Here is a 22,339-nt window from a genome sequence, read left to right as displayed (position 1 = left end):
GAGGAAAAATGGAGACATCAACACACTTCAAAAAAGTGGATAGCAATAACTATATCCACAAGACGAGTTGCCATCACATAAAGTGGAAGAACAACATCCCGAAGGGACAACTTCTAAGAATGAAGAAGAATTGCTCCAATCCCTCTAAGTGGAAAGAACAGGCACAAGTGATCAAGTCGAAATTCATAGAGAGAGGATATGAAGAAGATTTTCTTGATCAAAAAATACAAGTAGACCAAATAGAAAGGAAAGATCTGACACATTACAAAGAGAAAACTAAGTGGAATGAGGATACAGAGATCCTTAATATTCCTCTAATTACTGAATACAGTGAGAACAGTCGAATTATAGAGAACATTTTCCGTAAACACTGGAACATGCTCAAAGATGATGATATTCTGGGAGACAAAATATCAAAAAAACCCAGATTTATATATCGAAGGACAAAAAATCTGAAAACAAGGCTGGCTCCCAGTATACAGAGGAAGAAACCTCCAGTAATTAAAGATGCATTTGGTAAGAACGTGGCAGGATTTTTTCCATGCCACAAATGTAAAGCATGTAAATGTGGAGAAAAAAGTGCAGAATTCCATTCTTTTAACACCAAAAAGAAGTACAAAATAAAAAACTTGATCCGGTGCCAGGACAAAAATGTGATCTACTTTCTCCAATGTCCCTGTGGTCTCCAATACGTTGGACAGACGTCAAGACCACTAAGGGACAGGATACGTGAACACCTCCGATTCATAGAAAAACTTAACAAAGATAGTCCTTTATATAAACATTTTTCTGAGAAGCACCAAGGTGACATTAATACTGTAAAGTATATAGGGATTCAAAAAGTGCCAAGAAACTGGAGAGGGGGCAACCATGAGAAGAGGTTATTAACGGAGGAATCAAAATGGATTTTCCATCTAGATTGCTTGCACCCAAGAGGCTTAAATAACAAAGAGGACCTGTCTCATCTCCTAAACCTCAACTAAAAAGAGTCATGACTAGGAAGGGATTTGTTTTATCTTACTAGCCCCTTATTACAAGTGACTTCTGAATTTGGATCCATATATATATATTAAAAAAAAAAAAAATCCTTTCACCTATCTCTTAAAATATAAATATAAATAATAATAACTTAATAATAATTAGACCTGCCCGTAAGGTCATAGAAACTTTGCCTACCCTGTTCCCTTTATGAGAAGCTGCCTTTTTAAGTATTGATATAATCCTTTAGTTATATGATAATTCTAGAGGATATAAACACCAATTAATCTGTGGGAATTACAACAGGACTTATACTTCAATTATATCTATATTTGAACTGCTATTTAATCTTCTATTTAGCTGCTTTATAACAATCCTATTGGTAGTCCACACCTAAGACCTGTGTAGTATAGCCAATAGAGACCCTAAAGTTGTAACCAATCTAGAATTACCTCATTTATGAAAGATAGAAGTATCAATTATGAGACTAGTTTTGCTTTGGATCTAACAAACAGTAATAATAATATGCAAGTGACGTCAGAAGATAGTTTTAATCATATATATACTTTATTTTTATATATATTTCTTATATATATTTTCTCTTCACCAGGTTTGGATATCTAAGTTTAGTTTAGAGGAAATACTCATCCTCTATCCATTATGAGTATTGCAGTCAGAACCATATCAGCTCCCAAACTAATAGAATCAACAAGTAGTCCAGACCATTTGCATATTGTATATAGAACAATACAAGCAATCCCTACCTTAAACAGATTTCCAAGGGACCTATGGGTCAGTTTCAAATACCGTAGCAACAAAAGAGAGTATATAAACCTTAGATTTGAGTTGTAAATGTGTATCTCTCTCTGTTTACTCTATATGTTAAAAGCACAAGATTTGTTGAATTTATTTTTGTTTGTTTTTTTTGTTTTCTGTCTCTGCTTTTTTGTCTTAAACAGTATGTTAACCTGAAGGAAATCACATAATCATAATAGGTCAGTCAGAAACACGATTTTCATTCCAGTATGTAATTTTAACCTTAAGTTGTACATTAAACACACTACACTCTGCCTGAAATTGTTAAGCTTTTGTCATATATAAAATATACCCTGTTCGAAATCTCATTTAGCAGCTATGCGCTTCATACATAGAAACTAGAATCCCTCTGTTAAATAATGATCATAGCGAATGATTATTTATGAGGGAAGCAAGGATGTAAGAAATTTGGTTTGTTTGTTTTGTCAAGGCTTTTACAGCTTGTCTATAGTGCTAAGGAAGCACATTAAACACAGACAAGCAATCAGATTGCAGGAATTTAACACACCCCTAAATCAGCCAATAGCACATACATTCTGGCTTGAGCCCTCAAATTAGAACCTATGAGTGCTAGGTATTACAACATGGCCAATAGATACATAAATAATTCCACAAGAATACAATATATGCAGTAGTAAATAATAACCTAATATGCATCATAAAGTTTGATCATTTATTAAGAAAGTATAAATATAGAAACAGATGTTTTAAATGGACATTTTACAAGTGTTTTAAACTGACCATTTTTTTGACACTTTTTTTTTTTTTTGACATTTCACAAAGTTTTTTAAACGGTCATTTTTTTATAAACATATCTACATAATTGGACTTTTATTTTTGACAATGCTCATATTATTTTAGCTGATTCTGAAAAAACAAGCAAATTGCCTTGGTAACTAAAAGCTTTGCTATGTTCTCTCTAACCCAGGAGAAAAAGAAAAAATGTTTTCACATCCTGTTCTACTACACAGGTGTTAATGTCACCTGTTAATCAGCAAGGTATATAACAGTCTAGGTCCTTACCTCAAACCAGTCTTCAGAAAGGTCAGTGGAGACCGAAACCGGTTGACTGGTAAGGAGTATTTTAATTGTGATCACATTAAGAAGCCATCTGCACTATTGTTTGCCTTTCCTTTTTTGGCAGGTAAGGGACAACATTGCAAGTTGGAATTATTTGTTAACTACCGCCCAAGAAGATTTCTACATAATCAGCAGTTGGGATCCATATTGAGACAGACTATAGCAAGATTCTTATTATCCAATTTGAATATTTATTTGGACTTTTAAGCATTTTATGTTATATCATCCGTTTTTTAACCCAATGTTGTTATATGGTCTCTTTCAATTAACATCTCGAGGCTCTTTGAGCAAGGCCCTTATATCTAGCTCAGCAACTCTGAGCCCTTTAGATTTGTATTTTAGGGTATCAATTTAGAGCCTGTGTTCAATTTCAATCCAATCACAAAGTTTTGCCACTATTCAGTGTTTATAATAGATATTTGTTCACATCACATCACAGTTTGCAAGCAGAAACACATTTGAACACACGTTAAAGTTGTGCTGTTGTTTTTATTTGGTTCTATTTATGCTTTATGTTTGCATTAGTTGATTTGTCAAAAATTCACTTGTATATCGTTTTATTTTGAATTCATTGTTTATTTTGAAAATAAGGTTCACACACCCCTGCAATATTTTTCTCACATTTTTTCACTTGTTAGGATTTACACCCTTTTTGGATAAACACATAGGCACAACCTCAGGTCTTATATTTTGAATTCAGGTTCTAGACATTCCTGTAACATTTTTTGTCCACCTGTCAGGATTTACACAATTTTAGATAAACACATAGGCAAAACCCCAATTCGGAGCCACTTACATTTCAGACCCACCGGTTTCAAGCAACCTGGAATCTATCCACCTGTGCATTGTAACCCATTGTTTTTATAAATAGAGTGTGCATAAGCACTCCTAGCATTCACATATTAGAATTTAAGTTTTAAGCGATAGACATTATTTGTTAGATTTTTTTTTTGTTGTTATTTATTGTTCTACAAGCATTTTTAAATTGTTCCTATTGTTTCAATATATATTTTAAAGTGTAACATGGATCCATGACTAATTGTTGTATAATTTTAAATGTACCAACTTTTTTATCTTATGTATTAAATCATATTATTTCAACCTATTGTTACCTTTGGTATTTGACTATCTGCCCATAGACCCTGCTTACGTTGTTTGGCGCTCTGATATCCAATCTTAAAATTAAATAAAACAAGAGACATTTGGCCGAGGGCACATACGATCCAAAGAGTTCTGTTAAAATGAGTGACTCGGGAGCCGCAACTGCCTCTGGGAACCTATCCATGGGTCCCTACCCTCACGATGTGCTTTTAACACATTATATAATTATAAGTTAATTATAATTATCTCAAAGAAGTATATATTTATGTAAGTTATATATAAATTAATTTGTCTTTTATTTTTTTGATTCCCAAAAATTCCAATAGAGGGCAATCTTTTAATATATATGTTCTTGTTAATAAAATAAAACATTCTTTTTAATAAATTTCATCAAGTTTATTAATATTTTATACCCAGTCCACTATTAAAAACGTTTTAGCTAAAACCGTGATTTTTAAGCCTCATTCCCACCCAGCGGCCGGATAAATGTCTTTTTGATTATTATTGTCGGATAACAGTCCGACCACAAATCTCCTGCCAGTATTGTGTCATTTTGGGGCATGCCCACCATATATGTAAGAGATCGCCCATGCCTCCACATGCTTTCCAGCAATATGTGACTGTATTTTTAAAGATGGCAGGAGTGTAGTACCAGCGGCATAAAAGTTTCATATTTGTCTCATGTTAACAAAGATCTTAGACCAATCGTTTGTAGATATATGTATTAGACTACATATATTTTTAATTGTCCTTATTTGTATTTTTTCCTTTGGAATATGTTCAATATTTTAGACTTCTGTACTGCAGTTACTATGTGTATGCCAAAATATTATCAGTGCATTTCCTTGATGTGGGAAATTATTCAACCACTCCTTAATGTAGATCATACAATGTTTGCTTATACCAATTTTATCTAAATGAACCCACAGGAATCAGGTTAAATTTATGCCCTTAAACAATATTCCCTGTTTATATAAAATATTTGATAATCCAAATAGCTTGAAGATGATTCAATTTTACCCTCTTATATTGGCTATTGAAGAGACGTTTTTTTATGGTCACATAATTTTTCTATGTTTCACAAAATGGTTTTACAATTGTATTAATCTACTACAAAATAAATATTTACATTTAATCCTCCTTTAAAGATACTAGACAAGGGAATTCAGTGCTACCTCTACTATTTACCCTAAAGAGCCACTTGTGAAGCTAATATGAAATCTAAACTGTAGTTTATATGTAATGTAGTAAAAATTGTTTTTATCTTTTTGGCTGACTACCCTTCTGAAGTTACCCATTTTCAGTGTATTTTTAGGAATTATCTACATGTAAAATTGTTTTATGGGATTTTTTTTATTTAGTTTCATAGCCAGTCCAACCCATTAGAATAGCACTTGTTTAAAATAATAAATTATAAAACAGGAGGATATATTTAAACACAAAAGTAAATAAATAAACTATTGGAAACAGGGTTTTCATGTGGGTTTCACAAGTAATCTTGCATTAAAATTATTTATATAATTTAAAATAGTTTTAAATTGAACATTTTTTTTTTTTTTTTTTTAACAGCTTCCATTAATTATTTTTAGTAGGTTATTATACCTTTAAATTCAGTTTATGTATATATTGGTTCATTAAATGGACAGTCTACTCCAAAATTATTATTGTTCAAAAAGATAGATTACACAAATGTACTACCCATTCCCCAGCTTTGCACAGCCAACATTGTTATATTAATATACTTTATAACCTTTATAAATTTCTGCCTGTTTCTAAGCCACTGCAGGCCGCCTTTATCGCAGGGCATTTTTATGCCTTTTCACAGCAAGACTCTGCTTGTTCATGTGTAACATATAGATAACATTGTGCTCACTCCCATCAAGTTATTCACGAGTCTGCACAAATTGTCTAAAATGCGAGTCTGTGAATAGGAGTCTGTGAGATAAGGAGGCAGTTTGAGAAGGCTTAGATACAGAGGTAAAAGTGTATTAAAGGGACAGTCTAGTCAAAATTAAACTTTCATGATTCAGATAGGACATGCAATTTTAAATAACTTTCTAATTTACTTTTATAATCAAATTTGCTTTGTTCTTTTAGTATTCTTAGTTGAAAGCTAAACCTAGGTAGGCTCATATGCTAATTTCTAATCCCTTGAAGGCCGCCTCTTATCTGAATGCATTTGACAGTTTTTCACAGCTAAAGGGCGTTCATGTGTGCTATATAGATAACATTGTGCTCACGCACATGTAGTTGTTTAAGAGTTAGCACTAAATGCCTGAAATGCAAGTCAATAGATAATAAATAAATATTTATGTGATCAGGGGGCTATCGGAAGAGGCTTAGATACAAGGTAATCACAGAGGTAACATTAATATCACTGTGTTGGTTATGCAAAAATGGGGAATGTGTAATAAAGGAATTATCTATCTTTTTAAACAATACAAATTCTGGAGTAGACTGTCCCTTTAATATAACCCATGTTGGTTGTGCAAAACATGGGAAAGGATCAGAAAGGAATTATCTATCTTTTTTAAACAATAAACATTTTGGAGTAGACTGTCCCTTTAATGATATTACAATCTACAAATCCTCTATATTCTATAATGAATGTCAGTCTATTAAAAGGTAGCACAATCTAATATGGCACCCATTTAGTTCCCTGTTCTGTTATTGTGTAAATGTGTGATTTGAGCTATATATTATTTTCCAGTCTTTTATGTAACAGAAAATGATTTTATGTTAATGTATAAACTGAACAAGATGGTGCACATAACAGGCTGAATGGGGTTTCAAGAATTAAAGGCTGCAGTTGAAAGTCCAGAAATCCTATGAAAGATGCTTGAAAAGTGTTTTCTTATGGAGATGAGTACCAAGGTACTGTACAGGAACAAGCTGAGAACAGACAAGGCTAATTGTATATATTTGTCATGGAATTCTGGTGTAAATTGTATAAAATTTTATATATATATATATATATATATATATATATATATATTTAATTCAATGTATTGTTTTCATGTGGGTTAAATACACATTTAGTATATTTTTTTCACAAAACTTGATAGAGAGCACGTATTAGCGTAAATACTATTTGCATTGTCTAATGTAAAATAATATGTTTTGTTTACAGATTTGATGTCATTTTAGACAATGTGGGTGGAACAACTGAAAAACTAGCTTTACAGTTTCTGAAGCCTTGGTCTGGAGCCACTTATGTCACCCTTGTGACACCATTTCTGCTAAATACAGACAGACTCGGCATAGCAGATGGCATGATGCGCACAGGAGTCACTTTAAGCTCAAAAGTTGTCAAAGTAAGATGTTTTTTCTGCAGAGTTCAAAGACAAAGTAGAGACAGACAATTTCTTTTTTCACTACTACTTACCAGAAAAACAGAACTTCAGTCAGTATTTTTTAATTATGTGTCCAATAGCAAAGGATAAACTCTCTTTAAAACGAGCAGTACATTGTGTTTATTACAGCAAACTAAAGATGAAGGATTGCGTCCCTCAGATTACCAGGTCATATTTACTACTGCTGGCAGTGTATGTTTACCAAGGGAATTTACATTTATTAAAGGGGTAGTCTAGTCAAAATTAAACTTTCAGATAGAGCATATTTAAGCAACTTTCTAATATAATCCTATTATAATTTTGTCTTTGTTCTGTTGGTATCTTTTTTTTTTTTTTTTTAAAAAGCAAGAATGTAAGCTTAGGCGCCAGCCCATTTTTGGTTCAGCATCTGGGTAGTGCTGGCTAATTGGTGGCTAAATGTAATCCACCTATTAGCAAGCACTACTCATTGTGCTGAACCGAAAATGGGCCCGCTCCTAAGCTTAGATTCATGCTTTTTTTTTTTTTGATAGTAGGAGTAATTTAGAAAGTTGCTTATAATTGCATCTTCTATCTGAACCATGAAAGTTTCATTTTGAGTAGACTATACCTTTAAATATTGTTATTGTATCCTTCTAGCAGGACATACTGAGTTACATTTACAAGCCCCAGGAAAACTGGACAGCACACAGGACTGTGTAGTCTAGGGGTGAAGTAATCACTGTTCCATGTATTTTAAAAACTAGTAAATTTAGAGAGGAGGACAGGTCTGGCCAAAGTGGGACTCATTTCAGAATATACTTAATACCGGACACTTGGCATCTCTGAACTTCACTAAATCTACTGCTTTTCCACTCCCTAATCAGTATTAAAGGGACGTGAAACCCACTTTTTTTTTTCTTTCATAATTCTGAGTGTACACTTTTACATGTACTTTGTTCTTTTGCATCCTTTTGTTGAAAAACAGGTAAGTAGGTTTAGGAGAGTGCACGTGTCTGAAGCACTATACCACAACAGTTTTGCAATAAGGCTTTTAACAATTGTATTTATTTGCATTAGCACTAGATGGCTTTCACAAACTGCTGCCATACAGTGCTCCAGATATGTGCACGTTGCCCTATGCATGCTCTTTAAAGAGATAGGAAAGGCTAAGTTACACTTGCATGGTTCAGACAGAGCATGTCATTTTAAGACACTTTTAAATTCACTTCTATTTTCAAATGTGCTTTGTTCTCTTGGTATCACTTGTTGAAAAAGAATACGCAAATATCCTAAATTCGTGGGAGCTAACTGCTGATTGGTACCTGCACACATTTGTCTTTGTGATTGGCGGACTAGATGTGTTCAGCTAGCTGCCAGTAGTCCAATGCTGGTCCTTCAGCAAAGGATAACAAGAGAACTAAGCAAATTTGATAATGGAAGTAAATTGGAAATGTGTTTAAAATTGTATGTTCTATCCAAATCATTAAAGGGACAGTCAAGTCCAAAAAAACCTTTTATTTTTCAAGTAGGGCATGCAATTTTAAACAACTTTCCAATTTACTTTTATCAACAATTTTGCTTTGTTCTCTTGGTATTCTTAGTTGAAAGCTAGACCTAGGAAGGCTCATATGATAATTTCTAAGCCCTTGAAGACCGCCTCTAATCACATGTTTTGTATTTGCTTTTCACAGCAAGGGAGAGCTTGTTCAGGTAAACCCTATAGATAACATTGTGAGCACGCCCGTGGATTGTGGCAGACACTGCACTAATTGGCTAAAATGCAAGTCAATAGATAATAACTAAAAGTCATGTGATTAGGGGCGGTCAGAAGATGCTTAGATACAAGATAGTCACAGCAGTAAAAAGTGTATTAATATAACAGTGTTGGTTGTGCAAAACTGGGGAATGGGTAATAAAGGGATTATCTATCTTTTTAAACAAAAAAAATTATGGTGTTGACTGTCCCTTTAAATAAAGTTTTGGGGTTTCCTGTCCCTTTAACAAAGCATACAATGAGAACAAAGCCAATTTGATAATATTAAAAGTAAATTGGAAACTTTTCTAAAATGATAAGCTTTATCTGAATCAGGAAAAAAATGGGATATGATATCCCTTTAAAAGGTTCCACAGAAGTCTCCCGTCCTCCTGATTCACAACTGCTTCTCTCTAAAACTCTTTCTCTTAACCACCTCATCTCTCAGCAAGGAGTAATCCTTGTGAAATGTAACCCTCCTTCTGCACTTATTCTCAGCTATGTTATGCTAAAAGCATTGGATGAGCATTCACACTTCAGCTGACTTTCTGCACAGTTTATATTATTGTCCTGTTTAATAATTATCAACTCATATATCTTCTAATCCCATACTTTTGTATGCACTTCTCTTCCCGCTTAACTCTGCTACCTCCCTGCTAACTACAAATCAACTGTTTCAGAGACAAACAAACCTCTCATCTTACTTATATTGTCCACTCCTCACAAATGACCACACACACAAAGAGCTGGTCACATTTGCCCTCAAGCACAAACTCAGCTCATTTACACCTGTAATAGAGGATGAGGTATCTGCGCTTTTCCCATATTCCCATCTTTTTATCTGTCCTCTTGATTCTACTCCTTCACAACCACTGCCCTTACTTTTGTCCTCTCTTAGGGGTCAATTTATCAAAGTCTTTGCAAGCCTTTCGACCCACTATGGCTGCAGGTTCATATATGTGCGCCCCTGTCCGTCTCAGCTTGATAAATCGCCCTCTTAGAGTAGTCCTCAAAAACACCTATTTAATGTCTCCCTTAAAGGGCCATAATACCCAAATGTTTAAACACTTGAAAGTGATGCGGCATAGCTGTAAAAAGCTGACTAGAAAATATCACCTGAACATCTCTATGTAAAAAAGAAAGATATTTTACCTCAAAAGTTTTTCAGTAGCCACATCCCATTGTAAAGGACTTCTATGCAGCAAATCAGTATATCTGTCCCGGGACAGCGGAAGGAGCGAACTTTTGTGCGCACTCATCTTATTTCCCTATTCAGTGTAAGGAAGTTTACAATAAAATCTCATGAGAGTTAAGTGAAATCTCATGAGATCACAGTAAAAGAGTCCATGACCTCAGCACTGCTGATGCTGATTGGCTGCTGTTCATTTCTTAATTTTTTATTTTTGTTTACCTGCAGCTGGGCAGCAGCTGAAGTATAACTTTTTACACAGAACTTACTCTGCTGAGCTGAGGAGATTGTGAGGTAAAATATCATCTTTTTTTACATAGAGATGCTCAGGTGATATTTTCCTGTCAGGTTTTTACAGTTATACTGCATCAGTTTCAAGTGATTTAGCATATGAGTATTATGTCCCTTTAAAACCAGCTCAAGTAACACACCTATTTCTAAGAAACTTTAATTTTGCCCAGACGCCTCTTCGAGCTTCAGTTCTATATTTCTACTGGCTCTCACCTCAAAATGCTTCTATACCAATGCATATAATCCTTTCTTGCATCAAATTCTTATTTTGACCGTATGGAATCTGGTTTTAAACCTAATACTCCACAGACTATGTTAACATTTGGAGAAAAATTTGCAACCAAGTCTAAAGGACATTTCTCCAACATTGGTGTGTCCGGTCCACGGCGTCATCCTTACTTGTGGGAATATCTCTTCCCCAACAGGAAATGGCAAAGAGTCCCAGCAAAGCTGGCCATATAGTCCCTCCTAGGCTCCGCCCACCCTAGTCATTCTCTTTGCCGTTGCACAGGCAACATCTCCACGGAGATGGTTAAGAGTTTTTTGGTGTTTAAATGTAGTTTTTTATTCTTCTATCAAGTGTTTGTTATTTTAAAATAGTGCTGGTATGTACTATTTACTCTGAAACAGAAAAGGATGAAGATTTCTGTTTGTGAGAGGAAGATGATTTTAGCAGACAGTAACTAAAATCGATTGCTGTTTCCACATAGGACTGTTGAGATGAAGTAACTTCAGTTGGGGGAAACAGTTAGCAGACTTTTCTGCTTAAGGTATGACTAGCCATATTTCTAACAAGACCATGTAATGCTGGAAGGCTGTCATTTCCCCTCATGGGGACCGGTAAGCCATTTTCTTAGTCAAGCAAACAGAATAAAGGGCTTAATATGGGCTATAAAACTGGTAGACACTTTTATGGGCTAAATCGATTGCTTTATTTGGGCATTTTATACATGTTTATGCTGATTATTCACATTTATAAACTTGGGGAACGTTTTTTAACGTCAGGCACTATGTTAGACACCTTTTCCAGTCAGGGAGGGCCTTCCCAGTTGTAGGCTGAGCCTCATTTTCGCGCCATTACTGCGCAGTTGTTTTTTGAGAGCAAGACATGCAGATGCATGTGTGAGGATCTGAAAGTAGCTGGAAAAGTTTCTAGAAGGCGTCACTTGGTATCGTATTCCCCTCTGGGCTTGGTTAGGTCACAGCAAAGGCTATAGCTGGGACTGTATAGGGGTTACATTTGTAAACGGCTCCGGTTCCGTTATTTTAAGGGTTAAAGCTCTGAAAATTGGCGTGCAATACTCTTAATGCTTTAAGACACTGTGGTGAAATTTTGGTAATTTTTGAAAAATTCCTTCATACTTTTTCACATATTCAGTAATAAAGTGTTTTCTGTTTAAAATTTAAAGAGACAGTAACGGTTTTGTTTTAAAACGTTTTTTTTGTGCTTTATTGACAAGTTTAAGCCTGTTTAACATGTCTGTGCCTTCGGATAAGCTATGTTCTATATGTATGAAAGCCAATGTGTCTCCCCATTTAAATTTGTATGATAATTGTGCCATAGCGTCCAAACAAAGTAAGGACAGTACTGCCACAGATAATGAAATTGCCCAAGATGATTCCTCAGATGAGGGGAGTAAACATGATACTACATCATCTCCTACTGTGTCTACACCAGTTTTGCCCACGCAGGAGGCCCCTAGTACATCTAGCGCGCCAATGCTTATTACCATGCAACAATTGACGGCTGTAATGGATAACTCCATAGCAAATATTTTATCCAAAATGCCTACATATCAGAGAAAGCGCGATTGCTCTGTTTTAAACACTGAAGAGCAGGAGGGCGCTGATGATAATTGTTCTGTCATACCCTCACACCAATCTGAAGTGGCCATGAGGGAGGTTTTGTCAGATGGGTAAATTTCAGATTCAGGAAAAATTTCTCAACAAGCTGAACCTGATGTTGTGACATTTAAATTTAAATTAGAACATCTCCGCGCACTGCTTAAGGAGGTGTTATCTACTCTGGATGATTGTGACAACTTGGTCATTCCAGAGAAATTATGCAAGATGGACGAGTTCCTAGAGGTTCCGGTGCACCCCGACGCTTTTCCTATACCCAAGCGGGTGGCGGACATAGTGAATAAGGAGGGGGAAAAGCCCGGCATACCTTTTGTTCCCCCCCCCTATATTTAAGAAATTATTTCCTATGGTCGACCCCAGAAAGGACTTATGGCAGACAGTCCCTAAGGTCGAGGGGGCAGTTTCTACTCTAAACAAGCGCACTACTATTCCTATCGAGTATAGTTGTGCTTTCAAAGATCCTATGGATACAAAATTGGAGGGTTTGCTTAAAAAGATTTTTGTACAGCAAGGTTACCTTCTACAACCCATTTCGTGCATTGTTCCTGTCACTACAGCAGCGTGGTTCTGGTTCGAGGAACTAGAAAAGTCACTCAGTAGAGAGACTCCATATGAGGAGGTTATGGACAGAGTTCACACACTTAAGTTGGCTAACTCTTTTATTTTAGATGCCGCTTTGCAATTAGCTAGATTAGCGGCGAAAAATTCAGGGTTTGCAATCGTGGCGCGCAGAGCGCTTTGGCTAAAGTCTTGGTCAGCGGATGTGTCATCCAAGACAAAATTGCTTAACATCCCTTTCAAAGGTAAAACTCTATTTGGACCAGAATTGAAAGAGATTATCTCAGACATCACTGGGGGAAAGGGCCACGCCCTTCCACAAGATAGGCCTTTCAAGGCCAAGAACAAGTCTAATTTTCGTTCCTTTCGCAATTTCAGGAACGGACCGGCCTCTAATTCTGCATCCTCTAAGCAAGAGGGTAATGCCTCACAACCCAAACCAGCCTGGAAACCGATGCAAGGCTGGAACAAGGGTAAGCAGGCCAAGAAGCCTGCTGCTGCTAACAAAACAGCATGAAGGAGTAGCCCCCGATCCGGGACCGGATCTAGTAGGGGGCAGACTCTCTCTCTTTGCTCAGGCTTGGGCAAGAGATGTTCAGGATCCCTGGGCACTAGAAATAGTTTCTCAGGGTTATCTTCTGGAATTCAGGGAATTACCCCCAAGGGGAAGGTTCCACATGTCTCACTTATCCTTAAACCAAATAAAGAGACAGGCGTTCTTACATTGTGTAGAAGACCTGTTAAAGATGGGAGTGATACACCCAGTTCCAATAAAGGAACAAGGAATGGGATTTTATTCAAATCTGTTCGTAGTTCCCAAAAAAGAGGGAACTTTCAGACCAATTTTGGATTTGAAGATCCTAAACAATTTTCTCAGGGTACCATCGTTCAAGATGGAAACCATTCGAACGATTCTACCCACTATCCAGGAAGGTCAATTTATGACTACCGTGGATCTAAAGGATGCGTACCTACATATTCCTATCCACAAAGAACATCATCAGTTCCTAAGGTTCGCCTTTCTGGACAAACATTACCAGTTTGTGGCCCTCCCATTCGGGTTAGCCACTGCTCCAAGGATTTTCACAAAGGTACTAGGGTCCCTTCTAGCGGTTCTAAGACCGAGGGGCATTGCAGTAGTACCTTACTTGGACGACATTCTAATACAAGCGTCGTCCCTGTCAAAAGCAAAGGCTCATACAGACATCGTTCTGGCCTTTCTCAGATCACACGGATGGAAGGTGAACATAGAAAAAAGTTCTCTGTCTCCGTCAACAAGAGTTCCCTTCTTGGGAACAATAATAGATTCCTTAGAAATGAGGATTTTTCTGACAGAGGTCAGAAAGTCAAAACTTCTAAGCACTTGTCAAGTTCTTCATTCTGTTCCACGTCCTTCCATAGCGCAGTGCATGGAAGTAGTAGGGTTGATGGTTGCAGCAATGGACATAGTTCCTTTTGCACGAATTCATCTAAGACCATTACAACTGTGCATGCTCGCAACAGTGGAATGGGGACTATACAGACTTGTCTCCAATGATTCAAGTAGATCAGAAGACCAGAGATTCACTCCATTGGTGGCTGACCCTGGACCATCTATCCCAGGGAATGAGCTTCCGCAGACCAGAGTGGGTCATTGTCACGACCAACGCCAGTCTAGTGGGCTGGGGCGCGGTCTGGGAATCCCTGAAAGCTCAGGGACTATGGTCTCGGGAAGAGTCTCTTCTCCCGATAAACATTCTGGAACTAAGAGCGATCTTCAATGCTCTCAGGGCTTGGCCTCAGCTAGCAAAGGCCAGATTCATAAGATTCCAATCAGACAACATGACGACAGTTGCGTATATCAATCATCAGAGGGGAACAAGGAGTTCCCTGGCGATGAAAGAAGTGACCAAAATAATTCAATGGGCGGAGGATCACTCCTGCCACCTATCTGCGATCCACATCCCAGGTGTGGAAAACTGGGAGGCGGATTATCTGAGTCGTCAGACATTCCATCCGGGGGAGTGGGAACTCCACCCGGAGATCTTTGCTCAACTAACTCAATTATGGGGCATTCCAGACATGGATCTGATGGCGTCTCGTCAGAACTTCAAGGTTCCTTGCTACGGGTCCAGATCCAGGGATCCCAAGGCGACTCTAGTAGATGCACTAGTAGCACCTTGGACCTTCAACCTAGCTTATGTATTTCCACAGTTTCCTCTCATTCCCAGGCTGGTAGCCAGGATCAAACAGGAGAGGGCCTCAGTGATCTTGATAGCTCCTGCGTGGCCACGCAGGACTTGGTATGCAGACCTGGTGAATATGTCATCGGTTCCACCATGGAAGCTACCTTTGAGACAGGACCTTCTTGTTCAGGGTCCATTCGAACATCCAAATCTGGTCTCCCTCCAGCTGACGGCTTGGAGATTGAACGCTTGATTCTATCAAAGCGTGGGTTTTCAGATTCTGTGATAGATACTCTGGTTCAGGCCAGAAAACCAGTAACTAGAAAGATTTACCATAAAATATGGAAAAGATATATCTGTTGGTGTGAATCCAAAGGATTCCCATGGAATAAGATAAGAATTCCTAAGATTCTCTCCTTTCTACAAGAAGGTTTGGAGAAAGGATTATCTGCAAGTTCTCTAAAGGGACAGATCTCTGCTTTATCTGTGTTACTACACAAAAAACTGGCAGCTGTGCCAGATGTTCAAGCATTTGTTCAGGCTCTGGTTAGGATCAAGCCTGTTTACAGATCTTTGACTCCTCCCTGGAGTCTAAATCTAGTTCTTTCAGTTCTTCAAGGGGTTCCGTTTGAACCTTTACATTCCATAGATATTAAGTTACTATCTTGGAAAGTTTTGTTTTTGGTTGCTATTTCTTCTGCTAGAAGAGTTTCAGAGTTATCTGCTCTGCAGTGTTCTCCGCCCTATCTGGTGTTCCATGCAGATAAGGTGGTTTTGCGTACTAAGCCTGGTTTTCTTCCAAAGGTTGTTTCTAACAAGAATATTAACCAGGAGATAGTTGTACCTTCTTTATGTCCGAATCCACTTTCAAAGAAGGAACGTTTGTTACACAATTTGGACGTAGTCCGTGCTCTAAAATTCTATTTAGAGGCTACAAAAGATTTCAGACAAACATCTTCTTTGTTTGTTGTCTATTCTGGTAAAAGGAGAGGTCAAAAAGCGACTTCTACCTCTCTTTCCTTTTGGCTTAAAAGCATCATCCGATTGGCTTATGAGACTGCCGGACGGCAGCCTCCTGAAAGAATCACAGCTCACTCCACTAGGGCTGTGGCTTCCACATGGGCCTTCAAGAACGAGGCTTCTGTTGACCAGATATGTAAGGCAGCGACTTGGTCTTCACTGCACATTTTTGCCAAATTTTACAAATTTGATACTTTTGCTTCTTCGGAGGCTATTTTTGGGAGAAAGGTTTTGCAAGCCTTGGTGCCTTCCGTTTAGGTAACCTGATTTGCTCCCTCCCTTCATCCGTGTCCTAAAGCTTTGGTATTGGTTCCCACAAGTAAGGATGACGCCGTGGACCGGACACACCAATGTTGGAGATAACAGAATTTATGCTTACCTGATAATTTACTTTCTCCAACGGTGTGTCCGGTCCACGGCCCGCCCTGGTTTTTTAATCAGGTCTGATGAATTATTTTCTCTAACTACAGTCACCACGGTACCATATGGTTTCTCCTATATTTTTCCTCCTGTCCGTCGGTCGAATGACTGGGGTGGGCGGAGCCTAGGAGGGACTATATGGCCAGCTTTGCTGGGACTCTTTGCCATTTCCTGTTGGGGAAGAGATATTCCCACAAGTAAGGATGACGCCGTGGACCGGACACACCGTTGGAGAAAGTAATTTATCAGGTAAGCATAAATTCTGTTTTCTCTTGAATTATTTTTAATTCTTCTCAACCTATCTACAGTTTAAACCTAATAAACCACCTTCTCCTTTTCCAAAACATGATTTGTGTTGCCACTAGTAAGGCAGCTGTCTTGTGCCTCTCTTCCTAGCTTTCAGCATACCATTCTCTGGCATATCATCTACTCCTTTATTACTAGTCCTAAAGCCTGTATATACGGGCCATTTTCTGCAGTGCAGCGGTCCCACCCGGCCACGCTCCCGCCCACCCTCTCTGCTGTCTGATGTTCATGGCGGTCACTGCTGATCCTTCCTTATGGGCAGGTATGTTTGACTTGCGCTGCAGTCTCTACTGCGCATGACTGCATCGGACAAACATACCTGGCCTTTTATAATATAGGATGTTGGAATGCCATAAGGCTTAGTTTGAGACTTCCATTTCTGTACCATCTGCACAACATTGTTATATTTATTAATAGATCCCTATGGGTTTAGTATGAGAGGAAGGGGACATTTTATAGAGTAATACAAGGAGACACCGAGAAAAAGCAGGTATGAGAAACATGTCGACTGTACAGCAGAGCTTCTTAACTTTTTTTTACCTGGACCTCTTTTTACATTGGAACATTTTTGTCAAATCCACTAATGTAATAATGGAGTCCAAAACAAACCCCTTGTCAGGTGACATATTAAAGTAAAAAAAAATTTATGATGCCCAATATACCATACAAGTGAGTGGATTAATAGCAATAATAAGTACATTCAATTTTCCTGGCCATTGCTAATCACAAACGTTTAGACTCATTGTCTAACTCCATGGACCTTCCATATCGGATTCTCCCCCAATAAGCAGCACATACCCACTGTGTGTACTCTCTATGCAATTTTCCCTCTAATTGTTTTAAGCACTGTGCTAAAAAAAACTGCCCATTGCAATTTTTGGCCACGTAACTAGAAAGTTTGGTCACGTTTGTAGAGGTACAAAATTAGCTATGTGCCTACCTCACATTAAGCAAAATATAGAGAAAAAATTACTCACTCACACAAACACTCACTCATACACACTTATACATATGCACACTCACTCATACATATACACACTCATTCATATGCGCACTTACTCATTTATATGTGCACTTATTCGTACATATTCACACTCACTTATACATATTCACACTCACTAATATATATGCACACTCACTCATGCATGCATACACACACTCACTTATGCATATATATATATATATATATATATATATATATATATATATATATATATATATATATATATATATATATACACACACTCATGCATACACATGTACACACTCACAGTACATAAACAAATCGTATGCAGAGCCCTGAAAACTTTGGAGATTCCCCCTAGGGGTCACAAACCTCAGTATAAGAAGCAAGGCTGTAAAGGGGGATGAAGTGTTCCAACATGTAGACAACCTATCCCTAGAGTGGTTTTGAATAATATTAACATGCGTACAGTAATTCATTAATGAACCCAATGCGCTATTAGATTTCCTTAAATACATCACATCTCAACTAGGCTGTCTTTCAAGGAATGACATACTTCCAGGTAGTGCCTTACTGTAATTTGATATTTATTGTACTTTAATTCGAGTTACATTTTGTCAGATACTTCACAGAAATTATTTCCAGTTGATTAAATAGTATTTTTTCCATCAATGGTCTTTCTCCTTCCAGCATCTTTGCAAAGGAATCCATTATCGATGGGGATTCTTCACACCTAGTGGATCATCCCTGGATGAAATATCTGAACTTGTTGAAGCTGGCAAGGTAAATAACTTCTTTCAATATGTGTTGATATGTATACAATACATCCAATCTATGCAGAATACCTTTTGCAGGGCATTAAAGAGATATTAAACACTCTTTTCTCACGTTTCCTAGTGAGACCAAAAAGCAAAATCTGTAACCTAGGTTTTCTTCCTAATGGGAAAGAGTCCACAGCCTCATTCATTACTTGTGGGAAATAAGAACCTGGCCACCAGGAGGAGCCAAAGACACACCAGCCAAAGGCTTAAATACTCCTCCCACTTCCTCTATCCCCTAGTCATTCTTTGCCTTTCGTCCCAGGCGGTTGGCAGAGAAGTGTCAGAAGTTTTATTTTTTAAAGAAAATACTTTTATAAATTTTTACGTAAAGTGTGTCTCTCATGGAGGGTAGTACTCTTCGCAATGGGACAGGAGTTTTAAGTAGTCCTGTTAGTCTCTCGGTGAGGGCCTGGGCGAGTGTTAGAGTCTGGAGATGCAGTGGGAGTTCTCTCTACGACACCATCCCAATTTGTATTAACAGCTCCTCTAGCACTTGGCATTGCCGACCCTTCGCTTCGCTACCTGCTGTCTTCTCTCAAGTCCATGACGGAGGCGACGCTACTATCCGTCACACTTGAAGGGCCGTGTTCCTGTTCCACGGCGTAGATTCCGGTAAGATTGTTTCATTTTATCAATATGAATGTTATGTTGTTATGTGACAGATAGGTATGGGTCTCAGTGAGACTCCTCTGTATGGATCTGGGAATCATGGGGTAATTCCTTCCTTAGGGGGGATTTGTGAACAGGGTGGGGTTCCTTAACCATGTTTCTTATGTGATCTCCCTGCTTGTGTATTGGGTATTGGCTCTGGGGCTAAGACGGGAGAATTGCGTGAAGGATTTAGTGGGGCCTAGTTGCCGCCTTTTTCTGGCGCGCTTTTTTGGACTTTACGGTTCACCTTATGACTGGGCGTTGTTACGCTGGGTTTGTTGCGCTTCCGTATTCCTGACCGTGTGGCAACGAAGATTTTCTGCTTCGTTTGGATCTGGTCATAGGAGGTGGTGAGTGCCCCAGCCATTGTGGGTGTCAGGTGCCGTTCTTTTTTTTATATTGTCCTAATTTTCTCTTTGGAATTGTTTCTGATTCCAATTCTTCCTCTTGTGAGGAAGGTGCTTCGACCCCACTGACGCAGGTTTATCAGTCCTGTCTCTAGTGCCTTTTTAAAAGCGCCTGGTTCCTCGGGCTCGGGGAACCAGTGGCCTATTGAGCCATCAGCCTCTGGGGGCTCTGTTCCTCAAGCGGCGGATTCCCAACAGCACCCTTCCTCTACATTTGCGGGTAACCCTAATGTTAATTCTCCCTTCGCACAGGGTGGTTTGTTTCCCCTGGAGATGGCGGGTCATTTCCACTTCAATATATTGATGGCGCTTGTTCGCCTGCAGGACCCGGAGGTTTCTGCGTGGTTGTGTTCTTACCCGAGTATCCCGGGTGTCCAGACTTCGGGTGGGTCTATTCAGTTACCTCCGGGGGTGAATTTTCCTCTATGTTGCACCTTTCGTTATCGGATCGTGCGGCTGCGCGTTCTACTCCGTCTTCTTTACGACTTATTGGGGGATCCTCTCCTCTATCAGTCGGGGATTGTGTCATCAAATGGAACTTCTAGCTAGACTATTTGGGATGTTAATCGTCTCCTGTCGGTCGCTCGTGTTCTTTCCCAGAGTTTTTTTTGGCGGATGCCTTCGGGTTGCCTTCTTTTCTTTCATCTGGTTAGGATACCTTTTTATTTGATTGTTCCCTCTGGAATTTCTGGGATGGGCTTGCTTTTCTTTTACAAAGATATGGCGAGTCCACGGATTTCATCCTTACTTGTGGGATATTAACCTCCTGCTAACAGGAAGTGGCAAAGAGCACCACAGCAGAGCTGTATATATAGCCACTCCCTTCCCCTCCACCCTCAGTCATTCTCTTTGCCTGTGTTATACTAGGAAGAGGTAAAGTGAGGTGTTAGTTTTAGTTTCTTCAATCGAGAAGTTTTTTATTTTTAATGGTACCGGTGTGTACTATTTTCCTCAGGGGATTATGGAAGAAGATTTCTGCCCTGAGGTTGATGATCTTAGCAGCTGTAACTAAGATCCACGCTGGTTTCCACAAGACTTCTGAAGGTAACACATGAGACATCATTAGTGTGGAGACCGGTTTCATGCTACAAGCAGCATTAAGGTATGTGCAGCCTTTTATTTCTGAGGAGACTTGATATATCAGAATGGCTGGCATTTATTTCCCTGTATGGGAATGGGGTAAGCAGTAGACCTGTTATACAGAGGGGTGTTACTGGAGTCCCTTGATTTTTATTTTGTTGCAAGTTGACATTATAAGGGCAGACACTATGGGAGAGGCACAAAGAAAAACATTTTTTATTTTTGCATGTAACCAGTGCTTACTGGGATGTATTTTGGGGTGTATATGTTTTCCCCTTAGCTTGTTTGTAAAACCGCTTCACCATGCGGTTGTGTTTGGGCCTACTCCGGCATCGGCCTTAAAGTGAAGGTAAAGTTATTCAAATGGAAATCTCACTTTATGTTACTTTTCTAACTTACAAGGGAGTCGCTATGTTTTTTTTTTAAAAAAAACGTTTATTTTACCATATTTACCAACTTTTATTTTAATGAGCCTTACGATCGTAATCCCCTCCCATCCATCTCTTCCGTGTTTTCAATACATAGACGTATAGAGCGGTCCCACCCGCTCTATACGTCAGAACTACACTCGTGCACATCTATCCTCTGCTTGCCGCGCATGCGCACAAAAATGTTTGCCCTCAAAAGCGCATGCGTTAATCGCGCTCAACGAAGTCCTCTTCAGCGCATGCGTCCCAAATAAGCAACATAGTATTGAATGAGTTGCGAGACTCATTCAATACTATATTTGTGAAGCGACACTAATGCGCAACTGCAAAACGAGTACGCGCTCGATTTGAAGGAGGAGAGAGAATCACTCGCGCATGCGCGCAATCGAGCATCAGCTTGTGACGTCAATTGACGGCCGCCTAACGGACAGAAAATCAATTGGCTAGATAAACAACGTGATCGTTGTTTATAAAAAAAAATATATAGACGGGTTGATTTTTGAGAAGCGAAATCGCAGCTAATTATAAAAGAAAACGAAATTAATAAATAAAATTATGAAAAATCATGAATGAACCTCATATTAAATTATAATACTTGATCGATTAGACCATAGAAGAGAGAGTAAGTTTACCTTCACTTTAAGGGGCGGGAATTGTTTTTGCGCGCTCAGATGCACACTTCCTTCTGACTAGGCTGCAGCAAGCAGTAACTCCGGTTGCTCCTGGACAGTGTATCTCTGGTCCGGAGGGTTGGCAAGTCGTTTTGAAGTACCCTGGGGGCAGGTAGGCACCACAGCAGAGCTGTGGCGAGGTGCAGGGGGTATTTTTGGTGTAAACTGACATTTTGATGATCTAAGTTACTTTAGAGCCTTATTTCTCCCCTTACTACTGGGGTGCAGTAATTTTTGTATAAACCAACGAGTTTAAGTTAAATTTTGAGATAATTTAACGTTATTTAGGCAGTTTTGGAAAAATTGTTCACGTTTTATTTTCTTAAAGGCGCAGTACACGTTTTTCAAAAGTTTATTTTAAGCAATAAAGTGTTTTAACGATTTCTGTGGTTATTACTAGTCTGTTCAACATGTCTGACATTGAGGAATCTCATTGTTCTATGTTTTTAGAAGATATTGTGGA

General features: G+C 38.5%; 1 protein-coding gene across 1 annotated transcript in view; it reads left to right on the top strand.

Annotated features, from left to right (window-relative positions):
* The window catches only part of RTN4IP1 (reticulon 4 interacting protein 1), a 138,703-nt gene that overhangs the window by 80,677 nt on the left and 35,687 nt on the right, over nt 1–22,339 (top strand). The window contains exons 7-8 of the mRNA XM_053710592.1: nt 7,106–7,289; nt 18,509–18,601. Of these exons, the coding sequence (XP_053566567.1) occupies nt 7,106–7,289; nt 18,509–18,601 (277 nt within the window). The remainder of the gene's footprint in view (nt 1–7,105; nt 7,290–18,508; nt 18,602–22,339) is intronic.

The sequence above is a fragment of the Bombina bombina genome, chromosome 4, assembly GCF_027579735.1.
Source record: "Bombina bombina isolate aBomBom1 chromosome 4, aBomBom1.pri, whole genome shotgun sequence".
Lineage (NCBI taxonomy): Eukaryota > Metazoa > Chordata > Amphibia > Anura > Bombinatoridae > Bombina > Bombina bombina.
This window is presented reverse-complemented; position numbering and strand designations above follow the sequence as displayed.